Raw genomic sequence first — 23,321 nt, 5'->3', positions numbered from 1 at the left:
ATGGCTAAAAATGGAAAACAAAAGTTTGTGCCTCATCTATAGAGACTAGTATAATTATTTGAAAGTGATTTTTAGTCAACAGGTCACATGACCTGTAAGCTATTGAAGAAAAACACTCAATTTTGACCAAAAAAATCCAAAAAAGTGGAAAATGGCTGAAAAAGGAAAACAAAAGTTTGTGCCTCATCTATAGAGACTGGTATAATTATTTGAAAGTGATTTTGAATCAATAGGTCACATGACCTGGAAGCTATTGAAGAAAACATTCTATTATTTAATATTAAAATAATTGAAAATATTGTATGACTTTAAAATTTAATAGATGATATTGAGTCTCATGTAAAAGCATGAAATAGCACTTACAATTAGTTAGTTGGTTACAATTCAGAGCATTTATTAACATTTCTTTGACAAGAAGGTTTGATTCAGCAATTTGTTGTCAGTCCCTAAGTGAACCTTCGGGCGCTGCGGCCAGGAGCGTTGGAGAACCGCCGGCCGACATTAGCGTTCATAAATCGGATCAACCTTTGGCTAAACACCGCTACTCCCCGGAGCTCGAATATCCAACTTGAAACTAACTTCACTGCGGTTGAAAAAACAATTTCCACTCTCTCCTATTGGAGTCTAAGAAGACCCAGAAGGTTTCGGAGTCCGTCCTCCGCCTGGTAGGGCCGCACCCTACCATGTTCCCTGGACAGGTGGATGGATCGGCTAATCAGCAGGGGTTACACGCTGCAGTTTGGAGGCAGGCCTCCGCCTTTCAAGGGGATCGTGGAGACGCTTCTACCATCTCCGGAGCAGGTCGCCGCTGCAGGAACTGGTGTCGAAAGGTGCAATTTCCACAGCTCCCCAGGGAGAGGAAAATGCGGGGTTTGATTCCCGCTATTTTCTGGTCCCCAAAAACAGGAGGAGTGAGACCCATTCTCGATCTGCCCCTGTTCAACAGCTCGCTCGTGGAGAGGCCATTCCACATGTTAATCAGATGAGTGCTGGAAAATGTTCACCAGGACAACAGGTTCACCTCCATAGATTTAAAAGATGCAAACTTCCACGTCCCCATCATCCTGAAACACCGGAAGTATCTGTGTTTCTCCTTCCAGGAGACCCAGTATCAGTACAACCATATGCCGTTCGGTTATTCTCTCACCCCGCGCACGTTTTCCAAATGTGTGGAAACAACGCCGCAGCCACTGCGGCAGGGATGAGAGTCCTCTTCTATTTGAATGACCTGCTTTTACTGGCTCGGTCCAAAGAGGAAGCCGCCATTCAGACCCAGAAGCTGGCAACACATCTGCTGAGCCTGGGATTTTCCATCAACTGAGAAAAGTTTGGTTATTCCATCTCAGATGATCGTTTATCTGTGAGTGGGGCTGAACTCAGTTATGATGAGAGCCCAATTGGCGCAGCTGAGAAAAATGCATTCTCTCACCCCACCGGCATAAAATAAATTATCTCAAAATAATGAGATACTATCTCATTATAATGAGATAATTATTATTTATTTTTTTAACAGAGTGGCGGAAATGGGCTTCCACATAGATGTGTATGTTTACTGGTTTATAAAAAAAAATTGGGGTTGTGGCTTATAGTCCAGTGCGGCTCATAGTTCGGAAAATAGGGACTATAATCCTTCCTGGATTTTTTCTGTGAAGAACCCAGAGAGGGTTGTTTGGTTATTATTTATTTCCTGACTTGTTCTGTGAAGAACCCAGAGAGAGTTATTTGATTGCACTTTCTGGATACAAAATATTTTTACATTTATAAATATTTTCACTCCTGCAATCGTCACACTTTTTCTGTTACAAACTGACTCCCGCCTCCCACCAGAGAAGGAAAAAGTTATGTGGCCCTCATAGGAAAATGTTTGGGGACCACTGTTCCAGGCCATGGACCCAAAATCTCTATGTTTTGTTCCCTGAGCCAGTTAGTTATCACCTTTGCTTTATGGCAAGGTGCTCCATCATGTTGGAAAAGGCATTGTTCATCCCCAAACTGCTCTTGGATGGTTGAGAGAAGTTGCTCTCGGAGGACATCTGGTACCATTCTTTATTCATGGCTGTGTTTTTAGGCAAGACTGTGAGAGAGCCGACTCCCTTGGCTGAGAAGCAACCCCACACATGAATGGTTTCAGGATTCTTTACAGTTGGCATGAGACAAGACTGGTGGTAGCGCTCACCTCGTCTTCTCCGAACAAGCTGTTTTCCAGATGTCCCAAACAATCGGAAAGGGGATTCATCAGAGAAAATGACTTTACCCCAGTCCTCAGCAGTCCAGTCCCTGTACCTTTTGCAGAATATCAGTCTGTCCCTGATGTTTTTCCTGGAGAGAAGTGGCTTCTTTGCTGCCCTCCTTGAGACCAGGCCTTGCCCCAAGAGTCTCCGCCTCACAGAGCGTGCAGATGCACTCACACCTGCCTGCTGCCATTCCTGAGCAAGCTCTGCACTGCTGGTAGCCCGATCCCGCAGCTGGAACACCTTTAAGAGACGGTCCTGGCACTTGCTGGTCTTTCTTGGGCGCCCTGGAGCCTTTTTGGCAACAATGGAACCTCTCTGCTAGAAGTTCTTGATGATGCGATAGATTGTTGACTGAGGTGCAATCTTTCTAGCTGCGATACTCTTCCCTGTTAGGCCATTTTTGTGCAGTGCAATGATGACTGCATATGTTTCTTTAGAGATAACCATGGTTCACAGAAGAGAAACAATGAAACAGCCTCTTTTTAAAGTGTCCAGTGGTGTCATTCTTACTTAATCATGACAGATTGATCTCCAGCCCTGTCCTCATCAACACCCACACCTGTGTTAATGGAGCAATCACTGAAACTATGTTAGCTGGTCCTTTTAAGGCTGGGCTGCAAATGAAGTTGAAATGTGTTTTGGGGGATAAAGTTCATTTTCTAGGCAAATATTGACTTTGCAATTAATTGCTGTTAAGCTGATCACTCTTTATAACATTCTGGAGTATACGCAAATTGCCATTATAAAAACTGAAGCCAGTAGACTTTGTAAATATTAACATTTGAATCATTCTCAAAACTTTTGGCCATGACTGTACTGCATCACTCTCAGCGTCTGTTCGTGCATTGCAGAGATAACTCAGTGGGGCGTCCTCTGTCCACCCAACGTCTTTCTCACTGGTTGTGTGAGGCCATCTCACAGGCTTACACTTCCTCTGGACTCTCTCCTCCAGAGCATCTGAGAGCTCACTCCACTAGAGGGATTTCATCCTCCACAGCTCCTCGTGGAGGAATGTCTGTGGAGGACATTTGCACGGCAGATTCCTGGTCGTCTCTGGCCTCATTTATTTGGTTTTACATGTGTGATGTTTCCATGTTCTCTTTGACCCATTCTGTCCTCAGAGTTCTGACAGAATAATTATTTTTGTTACATTTATTTACAAAGCATTTGAGAACAACATAGTTGTCCAAAGTGCCGTATAATAAATTGCCTGTTCTGTTCATCGTTACACTGTTACAGTTTGTAACGTTCGTTGCTCCTGTTCACAGCAGCAGGTCTGTTTATCTCAACCTTTCTGACCAGAGCCTATTCTCTGGTCTTCTGCTGTATGGGAGGCCGGGAGTGCGTAATTATGCACTCTAGGCTGAGACTGTTTGTTGTTATATGCGAGCAGATGCTTCATGGTGGTGGTCTGGATGCACTCAGTGAGGCATAGATTACATCCGGCAAAGCCTATACGATATAGAACGTTGGTTACGTATTGTAACCCCAGATTCTATGAGCATAGGGGCAGCCCTTTAAGATGTGGGCCTCATTGGTTCCTGAATAGCTGAAGAAAAGCGCTGTTAGGGAGCCGTTTGTCTGGTCTGACCGATATTTATACAGACCGAGGTGGGGTCCACCCAGCAGGTGGGCGCTGCGCGCGAGGGATAAACGAGGCAATAGCCTTAAAGGGCTGCGCCTATACTCATAAAACCTAGTTACTATATGTAACTAAAGTTTTTTTCTTGCACTTTGTGAAATAATTATTTGGTTTAAATTGCAGCAATAAGTTAAAACTCACCATTCAAGATTAATTTAAAAACAATGTTTACACAACTTGTCTCTTGTTGTCAAATCAACTTCCTGAACTTTAATTTCTGAGTTAAAGCCAATATAATTTTCTTGCTGACCTAAATTGGCTTGTCAAGGCAGCAGGTGGATTTAATTTCAATTTAAACCACCTTCAAATGTTTTACATTGTACCTACTTCTATTTTTCTGCAGGATCATTTGTAATGACAGTGACAGCAGTGGATAAGGATGACCCAAAAATGGCCAATGGAATGTTGCGGTACAAGATACTTTCTCAGAATCCCCAAAGTCCGTCATATAATATGTTTACCATAAACAACAGGACTGGTGACATCATCACTGTTGCTGCAGGCCTGGATCGGGAGGTATGTTGGGCTTGTGTTTGAGTGGATGTTCTGCAAGGTACTGGGTCCTTTTTCATTTCTTAATTGTTTGTCATATGTAGTTGTTACCAATAAAACCCAGTCTACTTCCACTTTGTCAACCATAAACAGGTTATTTTACAACAATATTGGTTTGGCTATGAATAACTATTAAAAAAGGCGAAGGGCAGTTATTATTAAAGTTTGTGATTTTTCATTAAAATTAATAAGTTGTAACAACACATGATTATCAAGAATTATTTGACAAACCTGCCTGGTGACATACGATATTATTGAGCAATAACTACTGTAATGAGTGAATTTGGCTCTGGGGTTCTCAAACACCAAGTCCTGTACACATATACAAAATAAACATAAACAACTTTTCTGTAAAATCCACCAAAATATGGGAAAATAACTAAATAATGTTAATGTGTTAATTTAAGTTCGGGAGCTGGGCCACACCCAAACTACACCTCTAATTTTCCAGGCTGCCTATTTATACTCACCCAGGCATCTCAGTCTGTTACGTTTCGTCAACCGTCAGACCTATGACTCTTGCTATGATTACAAATCTACAAATTCAACTCACCACAGAATGCGACGTGGTTATTCAGCTCTACCTTTCTGATTCAGACGATGATCTTCAATATCCCATCTGTTGCCGAACATTCTCATCTTGCAGTAACGAGACAAACTCCAAGTCGCAAATGCCTGCACGCTATCTTCTATACTTGAGCTCCGTCTCCACTTTATCGTCAGTTCAACATCCATCAGAGGGTTATCCTTCACCTTCAACAACCTTCACCTTCATGTTGAAGGTGAAGGTTATCCTTCACCTTCAACATTTTGTTGAAGGTGAAGGATGGCCCTGGGTCTAAGTCCCATGGCCATAGACCCAGGGCTGGTCCAAGTCTCCATGGGGCCCTAAGCAAAATTTGGTTTTGGGGCCCTCTAGATCTGCTAATAATGTGGACTGGCTACAATCAACAGTCAGATTGATAGATAATTTACACATCTACTATAAAATAGTAGATGTCCGGAGGTTTTGTGGTCAAGGCCACCTAACCCGAGACCAAGACAAGACCAAGACCAGAGCGTATCGAGACCGAGGCAAGACCAAGACTTTTAGGGTCCGAGACCAAGTCGAGACCAAGACCGAGGGAAGTCGAGACTGAATCAAGACCAAGACCAGCGGCCCACGCTAAATGACATGATAAAATGTGAAATATGATCAAAATTGCTTCTCAAATTGATCTGAAAGATCCATATTCCCATAAAACACCTAGATATTAAATACTTAATAAATTTTACCAATATTAAAATGAAGTGCTTCCATGTTTGTGCTACAATCCGTGGTGGTCTCGTGCCATCCCTAAAAAGATAACACCCTGGGTGTTTGCCCATATTGCTCATGTCAGAAACCATCACTGTTTGCACCATTACACATAGCAATTGAGGCAATGCCCTGACGGTAAATAACACTCAACTATGAACACTGACCAAGGAGCAACAAAGAAGTAACCAAGCACAAGGCGCTCACCGTGACTGTTTTCACCCTCTCTCCCGCTACATGAAGCCAGGTAGTCTGACAATGGTGACATTACACCTGCCACTTTGAACAAAAACAATCATAGAGCAATGTGCATGCTCTGCGTACTCTTTCGTTCTTGTGTTTTATTTATTTGTTAATTAAAAAAATATCAATGTACATGATTAAATAAAATAATGATAGCTACTACTGCAGTGTATTACAAGAACAAAGAACGGCTCTCAGTGACACTCCAGTCCTATGTTCTAAGTAAAAAGCCATTCAGAAGAATCGGACTGTTCCTGAATGTCACATCACTATATTGCAGACTTTTGGACACAGCGTTGTCCCATATATGCGACAAGTCAGTCAACACCTCCGCACAATAATTCAGCGCAGTGAGTGACAACTTTTTTTCCATCACAAATGCTTATGTCTCTGTACAGCTGGCTTTGCTCACATCACGTCAACGTGATGTTAGCACCTTTCTTTGAGCTTCTTTTCTAAGTGATGAAAAAAGTTAAACGTAGTCCTCACCATCTGTGAAAGCGAAGCGCTGCTGAGTTAGCTGTGGCCATCGGATTTCTTATGATTTATGCAGCGCAATTCTATTTCTGACGATTAGACAGATCTTCTGCCGCTCAGAGGAATCCACTGTGCATGTCTCGCAGCCGCGTGCAAGTGAAAGGTGGGGAGGGGGAGTAACAGAAACACGTTATTGCTTGGATTTTAATCGGTGCGTTTTGCATCCACTGAAAACAAAGATGTTAACAAATAAACTGGAAAATATGCTGTACGCTTAGTGATATTTTCACAGTTGCGGTCTCAACTGGTCTTGAAATAAAATGCCGAGTCCTCATCAAAAAATGGTCCGATTTCGAGTACTACAACACTGCTTACTGCATCTCTGACAGTGATGTTTATATTATATATATATATATATATATATATATAGGGTATATATGGGATACATTTATTGGTCAATTTATCTGCGCCGATTTCTTTAACTTTGGGGGATTGGTGTTTGGCCAATACTTACATGAAGCCAATCTTATCCACTGATCTTATCTTCGTCAGCAAAGGTTTAAAAATCTGCCTCTGTCCTCTTCTGCTCTACAGTGAGAGGTTTTACACCGGGGCAGACCGTCCCACCAGGTCATGTCTGCATGTTTACAGTTAACAATATTCACCCCACTGTTGCCAACTCAGTGACTTTCTTGCTACATTTGGCAACATTTCAGACAAAAAAAAATTGGTATTGGCCAAAATCAAAATCTGCAGATTAGGTTTTTTAAAGATTGGTAATTGGCGATCGGCCAGAAAACTGCAGTCAGTGCAGCTCTACACACATATTCATGACATTCTTTGATTAAATTAATTTCTCTTAGGAGTAATTACAATAGATACATTTTTTTTATTTATACCAGGTGAGGAGATTTGGATGTGCTCTTCACAGCAGCTCATATTACCGTTCAGTGCGGTACCTACCGCGACCACCAGGGGGCCCCCCAAGAGCAATTTATTTATTTATTTTTCTTTTTGCCCTTATAAGAAAGACTTCTACATACATAATCAAATATTTATTATTGTAAAAAAAACAAACTACTTTTTCACAACAGCACGGAGACGGCCCTTGTAAAAGTGTTCAATGACATCCATATAAATACAGACTGTGGGAGAACCACATTGCTGGTTCTGTTGGACCTCAGTGCAGCTTTCGACACTGTTGACCATGACATTTTACTGAATCGACTGGAGAATTGGGTCTGACACTCCGGTCCAGTTCTTAACTGGTTTGAATCTTACATAAAGAACAGGGATTTCTTTGTTTCAATCGGAAACTTCTCATCAGAGAGGTCAAAGGTCACATGTGGGGTACCCCAAGGTTCTATCCTAGGACCCCTACTTTTCAATGTCTATATGCTCCCACTGGCTCAGGTTATAACAGGAAATAGGTTTATCTACCATAATTACACGGATGACACACAGCTCTACATCACAATGTCACCAGATGACTTTGAACCCATCCAGTCACTGAATAGATGCTTAGAACAGATAAATGTGTGGATGTGCCAAAACTTTCTCCAGCTGAACMGAAACAAAACTGAAGTTATTATCTTTCGACCAAAAGAGGAGCGAACTAGAGTCAATGCACAGCTTCAGTTATTACAACTAAAAACCAGCGATCAGGCCCGAAATCTGAGAGTAGTGATGGACTCTGACCTGAACCTTCAGAGCCACATTAAGACAGTCACAAAGTTGGCCTTCTACCACCTGAAGAACATCTCCAGGATTAGAGGACTGATGTCTCAGCACGATCTAGAGAAACTCATCCATGCGTTTATCTTTAGCCGCATTGATTACAGCAAGCATCTTCACAGGTCTGACTAATACATCAATCAAACAGCTGCAGCTGATCCAGAACGCTGCTACTCCCGTTCTCACTAAAACCAGGAAGATAGAGCACATAACACCAGTTTTAAAGTCCCTACACTGGCTCCCTGTAGCTCAAAGTATAGACTTTAAAATACTGATGTTAGTTTATAAATCACTGAACGGTTTAGCACCACAATACCTTAAAGATCTGTTATTGCTGTACCAACCTTCTAGACCCCTCAGATCTTCTGGTTCTGGTCTGCTCTGCATCCCCAGAACCAGAACCAAACGAGGAGAAGCAGCATTCAGTTTCTATGCACCACAAATTTGGAACAAACTTCCAGAAAACTGTAAAACAGCTGTAACACTGGGTGCCTCAACTTAAAACCCACCTGTTTAGATTTGCTTATGGCTAAATTAGGATTAGTGTGGGTATTTGATGTATTTATTAATTTCTTTTTATTTCTCTCTCATTGTTTCTTTTTTCCAAAATCTCTTTCTCTTTACTGTCACATGCTGTTTTTATTTTAATTATGTAAAGCACTTCGAAATGCCTTGCTGCTGAATGTGCTATACAAATAAAATTTAATTGATTGATTGATAGATAATTAATTTATGTGATTTTGTTAATATAATCATATAGAAATCACTACTTAAAAAAAAAAATTAATAAAAAAAAGTTCCACTTAGGGGGCCCCTTAGTGGCCCCGGGGCCCTAAGCGGCCACTTAGTTTGGTCATGTCTTGGGCCAGCCTTGCATAGACCGCTTAGAGGCGTCTGACATCGGGGTTGTTCTTCCGGGCGACCACCACCTTCCTGATTCACTCAGTCAAACACCACCAACACATCCACGTCCCAGCGCTCCACCGCAGGCATCTCAATTCGTCAAGGCCTCATATGTCCTACGTCGTCGCTAACCTTCAAAGCTCTCTACATTAGAAAGGAATCTCATTCAGCCACGCAGACAACAAGTTAAGTTTCTTCCAACTACTTTCATATTCCGGAAAGTAGCTCCTCCTGGATCACCTCGGACTTCCAGATCCACATCTCAGCATTCCTCCTCAGAAGCTCAACAAACAGCACCACCACAGAAGCCAAACATCTCGGGCCTTCGCTTCCTTCTCAGTGTCTGCTTCCTCCTCCATCATCTCTGGTGATGTCATGTCCTCCTCCACTCGCACCGATTGCTCCCCTAGTGGGAGCCAGGTTGTATTACACTCTCTGCCTGCATCATCTCTGCTTGAGCTTCCCAGCTCTTATATGTAACGTCATTTCATCCTCATCTTTGCGAGATTCACAAAGTTTGCAAATAAACATCCCTTCATCCCTCATCCTGCCATTTCTTCTTCTAATCTTCCTTCTGCTTTTCATGTCTTGTTGGCTCATGTGTGTTTCAAAACTCATAAATTCAGTTCAGCCAAGACTTCCTACTCCATTTCCTTCTGATGTATCCTTTTCCCCTTCACTCCTCATCCACAAATGTTTTCCTAACGTCACTAATGCCACCGCATTTATCTCAGTCCAGTCCTCATCAATTCAACATCCTTCTTTCGTTTCACCTTCATTTCATCATCAAATTCTAAATGATGTTGATGGCCGTTGGCAGGAAAAATCCTCTTCAGCGATCTGCTCTATAATGAATCTGAAGAAACCTCTGACTGAAGATGCTCTGCTTTCCCAAGATAGTCTCATGAATAAGATGGTCAATGTTTTTTATAATTTTCTTGATTTATGAAGAATCCTTATTTGCATAATCATCTCCAGACGTTCCAGAGTCAGTCAGTCAGTCAGTCAGTCAGTCAGTCAGTCAGTCAGTCAGTCAGTCAGTCAGTCAGTCAGTCAGTCAGTCAGTCAATCAATCAATCAATCAATCAATCAATCAATCAATCAATCAATCAATCAAGTTCTTTTGTATGGCACATTTTAGCAAACAAGGGAGTTCAAAACGCTTTACATCATAAAACGACACCAGTGGATAACAACCATAGAAGAAATATTTTTGACGTAAAAATTGACACAAGAAGCACAATGGGAAAATTAGGAAAAAGTAACTTTTTATGAGACTTAAATGAAGAATGACTTCAATGCCTCTCTTCTGTTGACCGCTGGAGATAGGCATCAGCACCCCTCACAACCCCACAGGTATAAGCGTATGGGATAATGGATTAATGAATGGTCGTTGATGAAGACCAAGGACTGGAATAATAGCGGATGAATATACTAATCTGCTATATTGTTATAACATTGTGCTTTCCATAGACAGTTCTTTGTTCAGTTTCTTTATTTTGTATTTTGTTGACATAAAAAACTAATAGAGATCTAAGTGAAAATTTTAAGCTGTTATTTTTTATGGTCAAGGGATTGATACACATCTAGTCCTCTTGTTATGTTGGCATAAAGTAGCAGGTGGAAATGACTGAAAGGACATTCAAGATTGCAAATGTAATAAATGTGTCTAGATTAATACTACACACAGTCAAGCCCAAAATGATTCCTATTTAAATTTAAAATGATATACAACCAAAACGTGGGCTGCACAGTGGCGCAGTTGGTAGAGCTGTTGCCTTGCAGCAAGAAGATTCTGGGTTTGATTCCCGGCCCCAGTCTTTCTGCATGGAGTTTGCATGTTCTCCCTGTGCATGCATGGGTTTTCTCCGGTACTCCGGTTTCCTCCCACAGTCCAAAAACATGACTGTCAGGTTAATTGGCCTCTCCAAATTGCCCCTAGGTGTGAGTGTGTGTGTGCATGGTTGTTTGTCCTGTGTGTCTCTGTGTTGCCCTGCGACAGACTGGCGATCTGTCCAGGGTGTACCCTGCCTCTCGTCCGGAACGTTAGCTGGAGATAGGCACCAGCAACCCTCCTGACCCCACTAAGGGACAAGGGTGTAAAGATAATGGATGGATGGACAACCAAAACGTTGTTTGATTATTAAAATCATGTCTTTTATACTTATGTACATATTGACAAAAACATAAATCACAAGCTAATATTTCCTCTTCTGTGGTAATATATCTGCATCCTACGGACTATTAGAAATTCTATGAAAATGCAGATAGATACTTCTCCCCATTTTTGACTGTCTTTGTTTTCTGTTTGGTTCCAGAAAGTCCCTCAGTACACCCTGATCATCCAGGCCACTGACATGGAGGGAAACCCCACCTACGGCCTTTCCAACACTGCCACCACTGTCATCAGGATCACTGACGTCAACGACAACCCTCCTCCATGGTATGTATGAGCAGCATGCACACACACACACACCATACCCACACGCGTGCACACACACACACACACACACACACACACACACACACACACACACACACACACACACACACACACACACACACACAGAAGTCATTATTTGCTAACAGAAGGAAAAATAGCACTTAAGCTCTCCGAGCTTTTATTGGCAGTGTGAATAGTCAATTCCAATATTTTAATCTCTCTAAGAAACGATGAAGAGCTTCAACTGAAAGAATGTTTGAAGAAGATGCTTTTTCCACTGCAATTTCTAGTAATAGTTGTTTTCAATATTTTTACTATAAAGCATGATTTCATTGCTGCCATTCTAATGAGATGCAATGTGTTTGTCTTTGTTTCCAGTTCTTCGGTGAAGTTCATGAGAACAGGGTGAATGTAATTATTGCTAACCTGACAGTGACAGATAAAGACCAGCCGCATACGCCGTCCTGGAGCACAGTGTACCGGATCATTGCTGGAGACCCCGGAGGGCACTTCTCCATCCCCACTGACCCCACCACTAATGAGGGCTTGATCACTGTGGTTAAGGTGGGGTATGATGCTAAAACAACTCTCTCACAGAAATAGCAAAACATGAGCAGTGATTGTTAATAATCTGCAAAAAGTACAATTGTCAGAGAATATGAAACAACTCCTCTGATGGCTGATTAGTGCCTGTGCCGTGTTTACATTAGTGGACCCTATAGATTTGTTTACTGTGTAAACAAACTTATTCACATATGATTTCAAATGCATTGCTTATTTAATTGAAAGACTGCAACTGCAAAATTTTGTTTTTTCAATATTATCAGAATACAGACAAATATTTGTGCACATTTGTAGCAGAGATGCAGCTAGTGTTGCTTTCTAAAGTGCTGGTGGTCTTAAAATGTTTTTTTTCTGAATAGAAGTCAGAATAAAAACAAGTTGATAGAAATTAGCATTCACATCACTGCCAGAACACAACACAAATATTTGGGGAAGTGACAGAAAATAGATTGTCTTTCTTACAGTGATGGCATAGGTATTTTGAAAAACTAACTTTAATCGGATTACTCCTTAAAAAAAGTAACTTAGTTAGATTACTGACTACTTGATTTGGAAAGTAAGTTAGATTACAAGTAATTTTTTTTTGTTACTTTCAGCAGCTGCTAACAACAACGCACCGCCACATGTAAAAATTACATTGAGTTTTGCCAATACTTAATTGCAAGTTTTTTTATAATCAGACTTGGCAACTGAAACTCAAAATAGTTTCTGGGTTTTTTTTTTTTGCAACAATACGCATCTCTCTCCTCCATCCATTGTTTTCATTTCTGTCTCGGCATGTGATCAGCTGCCGCTGTCGCATAGAAATGGTGGTCACTCCCCAAGACGCTCAGGAAATAAAATTACATTAGTAAAGAAAATAGTGATGCACAGTAACGCACACTGATTTTGATCACTTTAATCTGATTACTGGATTTGAAATAGTAACACGTTAGATTACCGTATTTTCCGGACTATAAGGCACACCTAAAAGCCTTACATTTTCTCAAAAATCAGCAGTGCGCCTTATAATCCAGCGCGCCTTATGTGTGCACTGAATTCCAAAATCTGTCCCTGACACAGAGACGTAAAGTGTACAGTACGTACACTGGCAGCGGTAAACCAATCGGAGGACATTACGTAATACGTAAAGTATGTACGCCAGCAGCAATAAACCAATCAGAGAGAATTGTTGTCCGAGTTCTGCAGCATACGCCTCCGGTTAAAGCAGGATATTTTTTTCCACGTACCTGTTCATCTGCGACTCCATGCGTGTTTTAGCATGCGTCTTATAATCCAGTGCGCCTTATGTATGGGTTAAATACAGAAATGGACGCCATAATTGAGAGTGCGCCTTATAATCCGGTGCGCCTTATAGTCCGGAAAATACGGTACTCATCACTGAAAAAAGTGGTCCAACATCAGTAATGCGTTACAAAGTAACAAGTTACTGGCATCACTGCCTGCTGATGTCACACCCACCAGGAGTATAACATTAGGCTTTGGGAAGTACACTGAAGCAGGAAACACTTAGTGAAGTTGCTTTGACAAGGTTTTTAGTCAGAAGGTATTTGAGTTATATATTTTCAAAGACCATAAAACCCAAAAGGTGTAATGTACACTCCTGATCAAAATCTCAAGACCAGTCAAAACAAATTGCAAGAATTTGCATTTTGCACTATTGGATCTTAAGAAGGTTCTAAGTAGAGCTTCACAATGTTAAAGGAAAAAATCAGTGCAAGAGACAAGAACTTTTGAGCAGGGAATTTTCTGAAAACTGCATTTACACTCAAACATGATTTTTTCAGCTGATCAAAAGTTTAAGACCATAGTCTTTAAAAGCCAAAAGCTGTGCAAAAATCTGGATTCGATGTCATTTTCTGTCAAGTCTTTACACTGTTAAGACCTCCTGATGGTAGGATTGTTGAGCTGCATAAGCAAGGCCTCTCACAACGTGCCATCGCTGCTGAGGTTGGACGCAGTAAGACAGTCATTTTGCATTTTTTAAATGATCCTGAGGGTTATGGAACAAAAAAGTCAAGTGGTAGACCCAAAAAGATTTCACCAGCTCTGAGCCGCAGGATCCGATTGGCTGTCCGTCAAGACACGGGATGATCCTCTACCCAAATTAAGGTCATTATTGGTGCTGACTGCAGCCCAATAACCATCAGGCGGCATCTGCGAGAGAAGTACTTCAGAAACAAAAACTTCTTCAAAGGACACGTCTTCTTCAACGCCACAAAATTGCCCGTTTGGACTTTGCAAGGGTGCACCAAACATGGGACATTGAAAGGTGGAAGAAAGTTGTCTTCTCTGATGAGAAAAAATTTAACCTTGATGGTCCTGATGGCTTCCAACGTTCCTGGCATGACAAGGAGATCCCACCTGAGATGTTTTCTACACGGCACAGTGGTGGGGGCGCCATCATGATTTGGGGTGCGTTTTCCTTCAATGAAACAATGGAGCTTCAGGTTGTGCAGGGGCGTCAAACAGCAGCTGGCTATGTGGAGATGTTGCATCCCTCATGACTGAGGGCCCTCGTCTGTGTGGTAATGATTGGGTTTTTCAACAGGACAATGCTGCAGTTCACAATGCCCVCCTGACAAAGGAGTTCTTCCAAGAGAATAACATCACTCTTTTGGACCATCCTGCATGTTCCCCAGATCTAAACCCAATTGAGAACATTTGGGGATGGATGGCAAGGGAAATTTACAAAAATGGACATCAGTTCCAGACAGTGGATGGCCTTTGTGAAGCCATCTTCAACACTTGGAGCAACGTTCCCGCTAGCCTCCTGGAAACACTTGCATCAGGCATGCCTAAACAATTGTTTGAAGTCATCAATAAGAATGGTGGGGCTACTCATTACTGAGTCCTTTTTTTGACACTTTCATTTCTGTTGAGTGTAAATGCAGTTTTCAATTAATTCCCCTCAAAAGTTTTAGTCTCTTACACTGATTTATTTTAACATTGTGAAGCTCTACTTAGCACCTTCTTAAGATCCAATAGTGCAAAATGCAAATTCTTGCCGTTTTTAAACTGGTCTTAAGATTTTGATCAGGACTGTATTGTATGTACATAAATGTCCAAAATGTTAGAAAATTGCTTGAAAATTTTAGTCATATGAGTTTAGAAAAGGATGGAATTTTGCAGCAGAAAATTCTTGTCTTTGTTCTTGTGCCAGCCGGTAGATTTTGAGTTGACCCGTTCATACATGCTAACTGTGGAGGCAGAAAATGAAATCCCATTGGCCCGCGGCATCCACATCCCTCGTCAGTCCACAGCAACTGTGTCTGTGAGAATCTTGGACATCAATGAGAGTCCAGAGTTCAGCCCCAACCCCAAGATTATTAAACTGGAAGAAGGTTTACCAGCGGGATCTTTGCTCACAACTTTCACTGCCCAGGACCCTGACCGCTTCATGAGGCAGACTATCAGGTAAGAAACCACAAAGTAGCAAATATGTGTTGCATTATACCAGGGGTGTCAAACTCAATTTCACCGAGGGCCACTTCAGCATATTGGCCACCCTCAACAGGCCACATTGACGGTACAAATCAGGAGTGCCCAAGTACAGTCCTCCAGACTGCAACTTTTAGATGCATTCCTGCTAAAACACACTCCAGACAAAAGGTTGACTTCCCTCATCACCAGCAACTCAGTTCTGTAGAGGCTTATAATGAGTCAATGATCCAGGTGTGTTAGAGAAGAAATGCATCTAAAGTTGCAGATGGCTGCTCTGGAAAACTAGACTTGGGCAGTCCTAGCATAAATGTATGGAAATACAATGTTAAAAATAGATTAACAACACCTCATATTGTTAAATAACGCTTTGGAGCGTCTGGTTAGGACGCTCCAAAGCGTCCTAACCAGACGAAATGGCGCGTTAAATTCAAGTCTCCATTACAGACCAGAGAAAACTAAAGAGAATGCAACATTGTGTTAATCCATTTGAGGAGTCGGCACTTTATCTTTAGGAAATAAATGACGACGCAGAAGTTAATTAGACTGTAACATGCGCTGCTCAAACACTGTGGAAGCGGCTTCGCCGCTGCAAAGAATTAAAAACTGCTGGAAGTAACTCATCCAAAAGATTTAACAAATGGAGCCTTCTGGGTGCATGTTACTATTAAGAGAGAAAAAATTATTCTAAAACTTTAAAAACCTTTTGACTCGTTATATCCTGTCTATGCCTGGATTCAGAAAATGCTGTGTGCAAGGACTGAGATCACACAGAGATGACAGCGTCACAATAATCAGCATTTATTCAAGACAGATTCATACTATCACCAGAAAAGCACATCACAAAACATCAGAAACCTCAGAGCACAAACAACACATGAATTTACCTGAGAAAAGGAAAAAGACAAAAGAGGGAAACAACAAACAGACAGCAAAGACGTCTTTGGAGAATTGCAAGCGCAAATCTGATTTGTTACTCGGTGTGGAAAGTTTTATCTCCCTTTCTTTAATTTATTCAAATAAGGCGTATCTTTGCTCATCCTACCAGGACCTGTCTCTGACCCTCTCTCTAAAGCTATTTGCTCCATTTTTCTAAGGAGAGCTTCTCCGAACTCCTGCTGGTTTATGGCCTTCACAGATCAGTGTGAAAAGCTAGAACTTCCTACTGATTGTTTTCCAGACAGACAAAGGGCAGATCAGAGATCTTGGCAAACAACTACAGGTAAAATAAAGATCAATAGGCTAAAATAAGTTGTAATTTTAAAACTATAATTAAGCTATTTCAATCAAGTCATGTTAAATTTTAAAACTAGCTTATTTTAAATATATTTTCTTAACAATCCCTCTTTTAATCTCTTCAAAGAGATTACACTCTAAAATATTAATTTAAAATATAGTATGAAAACGTATAAGCCCAAATTCAGAAATACCATCTTATAGCTGAAAAATTACGCCCGGTTTTAGGAGGCAACCTTCTACATAACATTTGTTGTTAAAATGTTGGAATATTCATTGCACATAAAATCAAACCAAGTCAGACAGAAAAATCATTTAAAAAATTCAAATCCTAAAATAAATGTTCAAAATTGTCTAACCCAGAGTCATGTCTTAATAGAAAGATGATTTAAAATGCACAAATTTATCAATGTTTAAGAGAAACTTTACCATAAATTTTAATGTTATGATTTTTTAGAAAATTAAATCCAGTATTCTTGATGTAAATAGGATGATAAACAAATATTTGCCCAAGATTATCCATGAAATGAATGAGCAAGTTAGACACACAATATACTGCATATAAAAGACTTACAATCTATGAATAAAGCTTGATTAGTTTTGTATATATTTTCTTTTCAAACATATCTTCATTTTGTGTCTCTGTGTTCCTTGATGCTTCTTGAAGTAAAAATGAATTCGTTGTCACGTCGTAGGTGAAAGATGATAACTTTGTAACAGGAGAAACAACAAAAAAACTTCTTGTCTCCAGTAGCTCATTTTCCTCAGTTTTGAACTCAGGCTCATCACCTGAGTAAACTCACCATTTTGGTGAGTTTAACAAAGGGGTCATTTCCTTTTCTCCAGTTTTGATGACAGAATTCCTGATGAGCATCTGGGTGTGAGGTCGTCCTCCAGCCAGGGCTGAAGATTTCCAGTTTTTTCACCAAGTTGTGATCCTTTGATGTTCAATGGGGTCATCAGCTGGTCGGAGTACTGGAGCAGAGTCTGTCACACTATCTAGGGCTCCTTAATGTATTTTAAAATAAGTCATTCCTTTGAATTAACATTTTATTTGCACAGATTTGTTAATTAATATTCTAATTATTCTTTGTTTTAAGTCATATATTGGTCTTATTACCAAATCTTATTTTAATAGTTATTTTATTTTATTATCAGTAAGGGAGAGATTTTGTAGTAACTTTTATTTTTATTTTTTTTATAACTTCATTTTAGATTATAATTTCATTTCTCATTTAAACTCTCATTCTGTCATTTTCCTTGTATATTATAACTCAGTAAATTTAGCATTTTAAAAAGCTGCTCCTTTAAAGCTGTATTTTGTCAATGTTTTGACCCAATGTTTTATATAAGGCATACATGAGAAATTAATGTTTCCCATTGTTTTTAACCCATAACTTAACTATATTTTAGAAGCAGTACCATAATTGTTAATTTTAAGTCTCCAATTTAGACCAATTTAATTTGAATCATATTTTTTGTCTTTTAAAACCTTAAATAATCAGCCTGTTTTACAAGAATAAAGTTAACCGCGTCACTAAATATAAAAAATGACTTATGTTATTCTAATCATAGTTTTAAATCCCAAAATTTCACCCATTTTACCTTTGTTCCATTTATTCTTTTGAAAACCTATATATGAAATATTTGATTGAATTACCCTTTTATATTATTTATCAATTATCAATATATTTTCAATTTTTGGGGAGAAGAATAATACAACTACATTTATTTAAATGATGTACATTTTTAGTTTCAGACCTTTCTGGATGACTTACTTAAACAACTTATTTTAAACCATATGAAGAGAGATGCAATAATGTAACGATCACTTTCCCTGTTTTAGGAAACACTGTTTTATATAAACTATTTGACAGGTAATATTATTAAGTTTAGTGTATTCAATTTATAAATTTTTTTTCATATTTCCCTCTTAATTCTATAACAGAACAAATGTTCTGTCATAGAATATTATAAGAGTTTGAAAACTAAAGTTTAGTTTAACTTTAGTTTTCACCGAATGATAGCCACTGTCATAGGAACCAAATAAAATTTAAATCATCTACCTTTGTAATTGAAGCGTAGCACATAATGCAATCCAGATATGACTTTAAGAAAAAAACAAAATTATAACAGCTATTTCCTTTTCCATTCTTATCAGACTGCAACGGGAAAAACACATCAGGATATTGGGATATTGACACCAGGAGATGAGGCATCGTTAACACTGTAGCGTCAAACCACAGGGGTTCAGGACGTGAAGGCAGGAGACTGTCGGTGCTATACATAAATTAAGGAGAAAAAAAAATGGCATCACATGATACAAAAATTCAAAAAGAACCAGTTTACCACTACCAAGTTTTGTTGGCATCCTTCTTGTCTCCAACCTGCAGACTGACGGAAACCTCAGAAGCGGGCTTCTGGTACTCAGGTCACATGATCAGAAGTGAGAAATACAGGATCATTCGTGAGAACACACAACAGGACCACTGCTTAGAGCATGCCCCAGTCTTTTATCTGCCATATCAGAAGATATCCAGAGTATCAGTCAGTTCTGGAGTGCAGACACATCTGGACATTGAATGCAGTCTBTTAGATGAACCTAGGTCAGCCTTTCGTGTCGACAGAGCAGGATGTAGCAACACAGCAGATCAGTCATTGACTCCAACCCCCATCTGGCTTCGGACAAAGGACATTGTTCTTTGTGGAACACGACATCTGTTGCCAGGCCTTGGAAGCAACGCTTTGCCTTGAGATGACTACAGGAAAACAGTTCTTTCTTCACTGACCTTAATAATTGTTCGACGGCTTTTGGCTTTCATAGAGCAGTCCAACAGAAGATGGGCATTGTTTTAGCAGTGGCCTGATGTGGAACTCAGAAAGAAGCCTGATTCACATCATCCCATGGTGTCCGAGCCTCTAAAGACCCAGCCCCCCAAGATCGCCATCAGTCACAGGCAGGAGCTCTGGCAGAGAAAAAATAATACAAAGTAATTAAAAAATCCACAAAAATGTATGCAACATTTTGCTTACTTTAACTATTATAAATAAAATGTAATTTTATCTTGTGATGCATCCTCCCGTGTGGCTTTTGGATTTGTTGTTGATGTCATAGCAGAAACGGTCAACTGCTTCAAATCCTGAACTTCAAAAAATCAAATAGAAATGTGTTAAATGATACACCATCAGATGTGCCAGAATTAAAGTATTTTATGCATTTAATATCTAATACCAAAACATCCTTATCATTGTCCTACGCTTCAAGACAAAGTGCAACATTTAGATTTGAATAAAACTATTACTGTTATACTGAGATTTTTCAAAAGAACTTCTATTTTATTGTAAATGTCAGAAGGCATTCACATGTTTGAATGTCATAGCAGTTTTAACCAAAGTTTTCCTCAAAATTAACAATTTACACCCAACTGTAACTGCATAATTAAAGAATCAGCAGTGATGCAGAAATCCATCAACAATATTAATGAAATAAACATGAGATGGATGTTGTTTGAATGTTATCAATTTTAATTTAGTAAGAAGCTTCTACGTCAGAGACACCATATTGTGTCAAACAGGAAGGCAATATAAAAGCTCTTTACCTAAGTAAACCCGTAATTCACTGTTGTCAAGTGAAAAAGTCAAAATTATTGATCAACTAATTCACAATTAACCATAACTATAAATTGACCAATTTAATTAGGGTCTATTTTCCCTTCTCCCCTGTTGGTATAATAAAACCATCATTTTGAAAACAATTTTAAATCTCTGTTATCGTTTTATGATAATTTGCAGAAAAACCAAAATATTGTGAGAAGTTCCACCATTTCTCCAATTATCCGTCTAATGTTCAAAATAGACTGAGATGTTTCAAATTTCAAAGTTCTATCAGTAAGATGTTATCTTTATAAATCCCCTGTGTTTTTCTTATTTCAAAAAGAAAAATAATTTATAGGTGGAAAACCACATTTTAAGAATTGTCCCCACAATATTAATTAATTTATGAAAGAAAAAATGTACTGTATCTAAAGACTCTAAAATAAGAAAAAATATCACAGCTACTCACTAAAATGACGTCATATTTACACAGCGCAGGGTAAAACATTCAGAGTTCAGTTGAACACTCACAGAGTGTTCCAAACAGACAGTCAGTTGGATCTGTCTGTTTGGATCAGACAGATCCAACTGACTGATGAATTAGCGCAGATTTTTCTGCAGATGAGAACCAGGAGGAAGTATGTTCAGACCTAAGTGGGTGAAGTGCTGGTAATTTAAGTGAAGTCGCTTAATTTAATTTATTAAAAGTTATTGGGGCCACAGTCAGTGGTATTTGTTACTACGGAGAAAAATTAAGATACATTTATCTGCTTAATTTGTGACGGGATCTGGATTCACGGCGAATATTAGCTAAAATGCGGCTAAATAGCCGATGTTAATATGATTTCACGGATAAAAATAGTACATGGATGATTTTTTCTATGTTGTCGGTCAAGATGACAGATAACAAAAAAAGTCTAGCGTGACTTGCCGCCCTGACACCAACTCACACACATCTTCATTCGCAGTCTTACTTGTAAATCGATTTTTCTTTTCTTGGACATTTTGATGTTAGCTTGTGGATGTCTCGGTTTTATTCGCTGGTAAAAATCAATAAGCAGCTTGAGGTGAATCTGCTGCTCTCTAGAGAAGCCATAATGTTGGCTGGTAACAATCGGAATGCATTATGGGAGATGTAGTTTGTAGTCAATTCGTGCTCAAAACATATTTTAAGTCAATCATGGGCCTATAAAGCGCTGGGGGGCCACATAAAATGACATGGCGGGCCACGTGTGGCCCACGGGCCTTGAGTTTGACACATGTGCATTATACTATGAAAGACCAAATAAAATGTACTAGTTGAATGAGTAACACCAACTGGGCGAAAAATTAATGAATACATGGATATTTCAAGTCACTATAAATAAATCACTGTCTAAAAATATAAAAAACAACAAAGATAAGAAATGAAAAGCATGTATTAAATAAGAGGATTAGTCAGAGGACATCACAACACTCTTTTTCTACCTGATTTATAAAGGAGTTCAAATGAGTCTCAAGTTTGCTTCTTCTACTGATTTTAAGGCTGTACAGCTTTGCTTGTTCATATCACTGTACTATGAACTGTGGTTTCACATAGTAGCCTATAAGGTACATTAATGTCATGTTAGTCAGTGCACAGTGTTCAGTCTGACACACAGCAGAATAAGCCACACAGAGCCATACAAATCCTAATAAGTGAAACTCGGGCTTGCTTAGAATCTGCTACTGACCTCAGGTTTCTGTTCTTCAGTTGTATGAAGGAATATACTGTACTAATCCAGCAGGAAATCCACATATCAACACAACCAAAATAATATACAAACAAACTTCAGACATGAAAGGTGTCTGAGGATGCAGCCCTTCACCCAGATGAGACCGGGGTTCATCCAGATCATCTTTCAACTCCAACCCATTTAGGCTCATTATCTGTATGTGAGGGATTGTCACTATCTATTGTTTTTGTCTATTTGAGGTTTGTATATTTGTTATGTTTATTTTATCATTCTAGTGTCTACTGCTTCTGTGTTCCCTGGTTCACTCACTTTTAAATTTGTACTTTTATTCTTTGTGTGAGACACTGAATTTATTAGTTTATTTATTTATTTTACTGTTCATGTTTATTATAGTTGCCAGGTACCCCACCCAATTTTTTGTTTATTATAATAAGTTCATTCCTTCAGAACTTGATTTTGTGTCTATCTTGTGCCTTGATCATCTGTTGATTTCCTATATGTCATTGAATGTATCTGTTTTACGTGTGTTCCTCGAACGTGCCGTTTTGCGAGCCAGTGTTCTGTTTTTCGTCTGCTGAGGAACGTTAGGCACCAGGTGTGACATACTGAGTTTTCTTGTGTTAAGGTAAATAAAACCCATTTTTATTCACAAAGACAACTCTGGACGTCATCTTTGGCTGATCCCAGCAACATTTGCAACAGCAACTTTTTGAGCCACAATGCCGGGTTAAATCAAAACTCTTGAGTTAAATGGAGCCTTAGCAGTGTATGCTTTTTAAAGCAATACATCAAATAGTGCTGTGTCCTGTGCAAAATCAAAAGAAAGCAACCAACCATTGTACTCTTTCAAAATGAAAATGGAAGTGTTTAGATATGAAAACCGTCTCTCCCATGGAAGGCATGGGAGAGACGGCATTATTGTTGCATTTCATAGCGTAGATGGTGTCAAGAGTAAAATAGAAAGTGATGTGGAAGGTGTCAAGAGTAAAAAAGAAAGTGATGTGGAAACAATGAAGCAACATCTCAGAGTCAACTAGGTCAGTGTTTTTCAACCTTTTTTGAGTCAAGGTACACTGTTTTAATTGAAAAAATCCCAAGGCACACCACCAACTAAAAATGGAAATAAAGATACTCTGTAGCCGCCTATATATAGTCATTCTTATCAAAGTCTCTTGAATAGGAATCAAATAAACACAAAAATGTATTATCACATTTTACATTTCTTATTTCAAATTGCACTTAACAT

At 39.3% G+C, this 23,321-nt stretch overlaps 1 protein-coding gene across 1 annotated transcript in view; it reads left to right on the top strand.

Annotated features, from left to right (window-relative positions):
* The window catches only part of LOC103464061 (cadherin-2-like), a 154,792-nt gene that overhangs the window by 85,685 nt on the left and 45,786 nt on the right, over positions 1 to 23,321 (top strand). The window contains 6 exon segments of the mRNA XM_017304265.1: positions 4,220 to 4,392; positions 11,401 to 11,538; positions 11,904 to 12,089; positions 15,253 to 15,506; positions 16,628 to 16,712; positions 17,730 to 17,751. Of these exon segments, the coding sequence (XP_017159754.1) occupies positions 4,220 to 4,392; positions 11,401 to 11,538; positions 11,904 to 12,089; positions 15,253 to 15,506; positions 16,628 to 16,712; positions 17,730 to 17,751 (858 nt within the window).

Source organism: Poecilia reticulata, linkage group LG4, assembly GCF_000633615.1.
Source record: "Poecilia reticulata strain Guanapo linkage group LG4, Guppy_female_1.0+MT, whole genome shotgun sequence".
In the NCBI taxonomy this organism is placed as follows: domain Eukaryota; kingdom Metazoa; phylum Chordata; class Actinopteri; order Cyprinodontiformes; family Poeciliidae; genus Poecilia; species Poecilia reticulata.
Note: the sequence above shows the minus strand (reverse complement) of the source record. Positions and strands in the feature narration are given on the sequence as shown.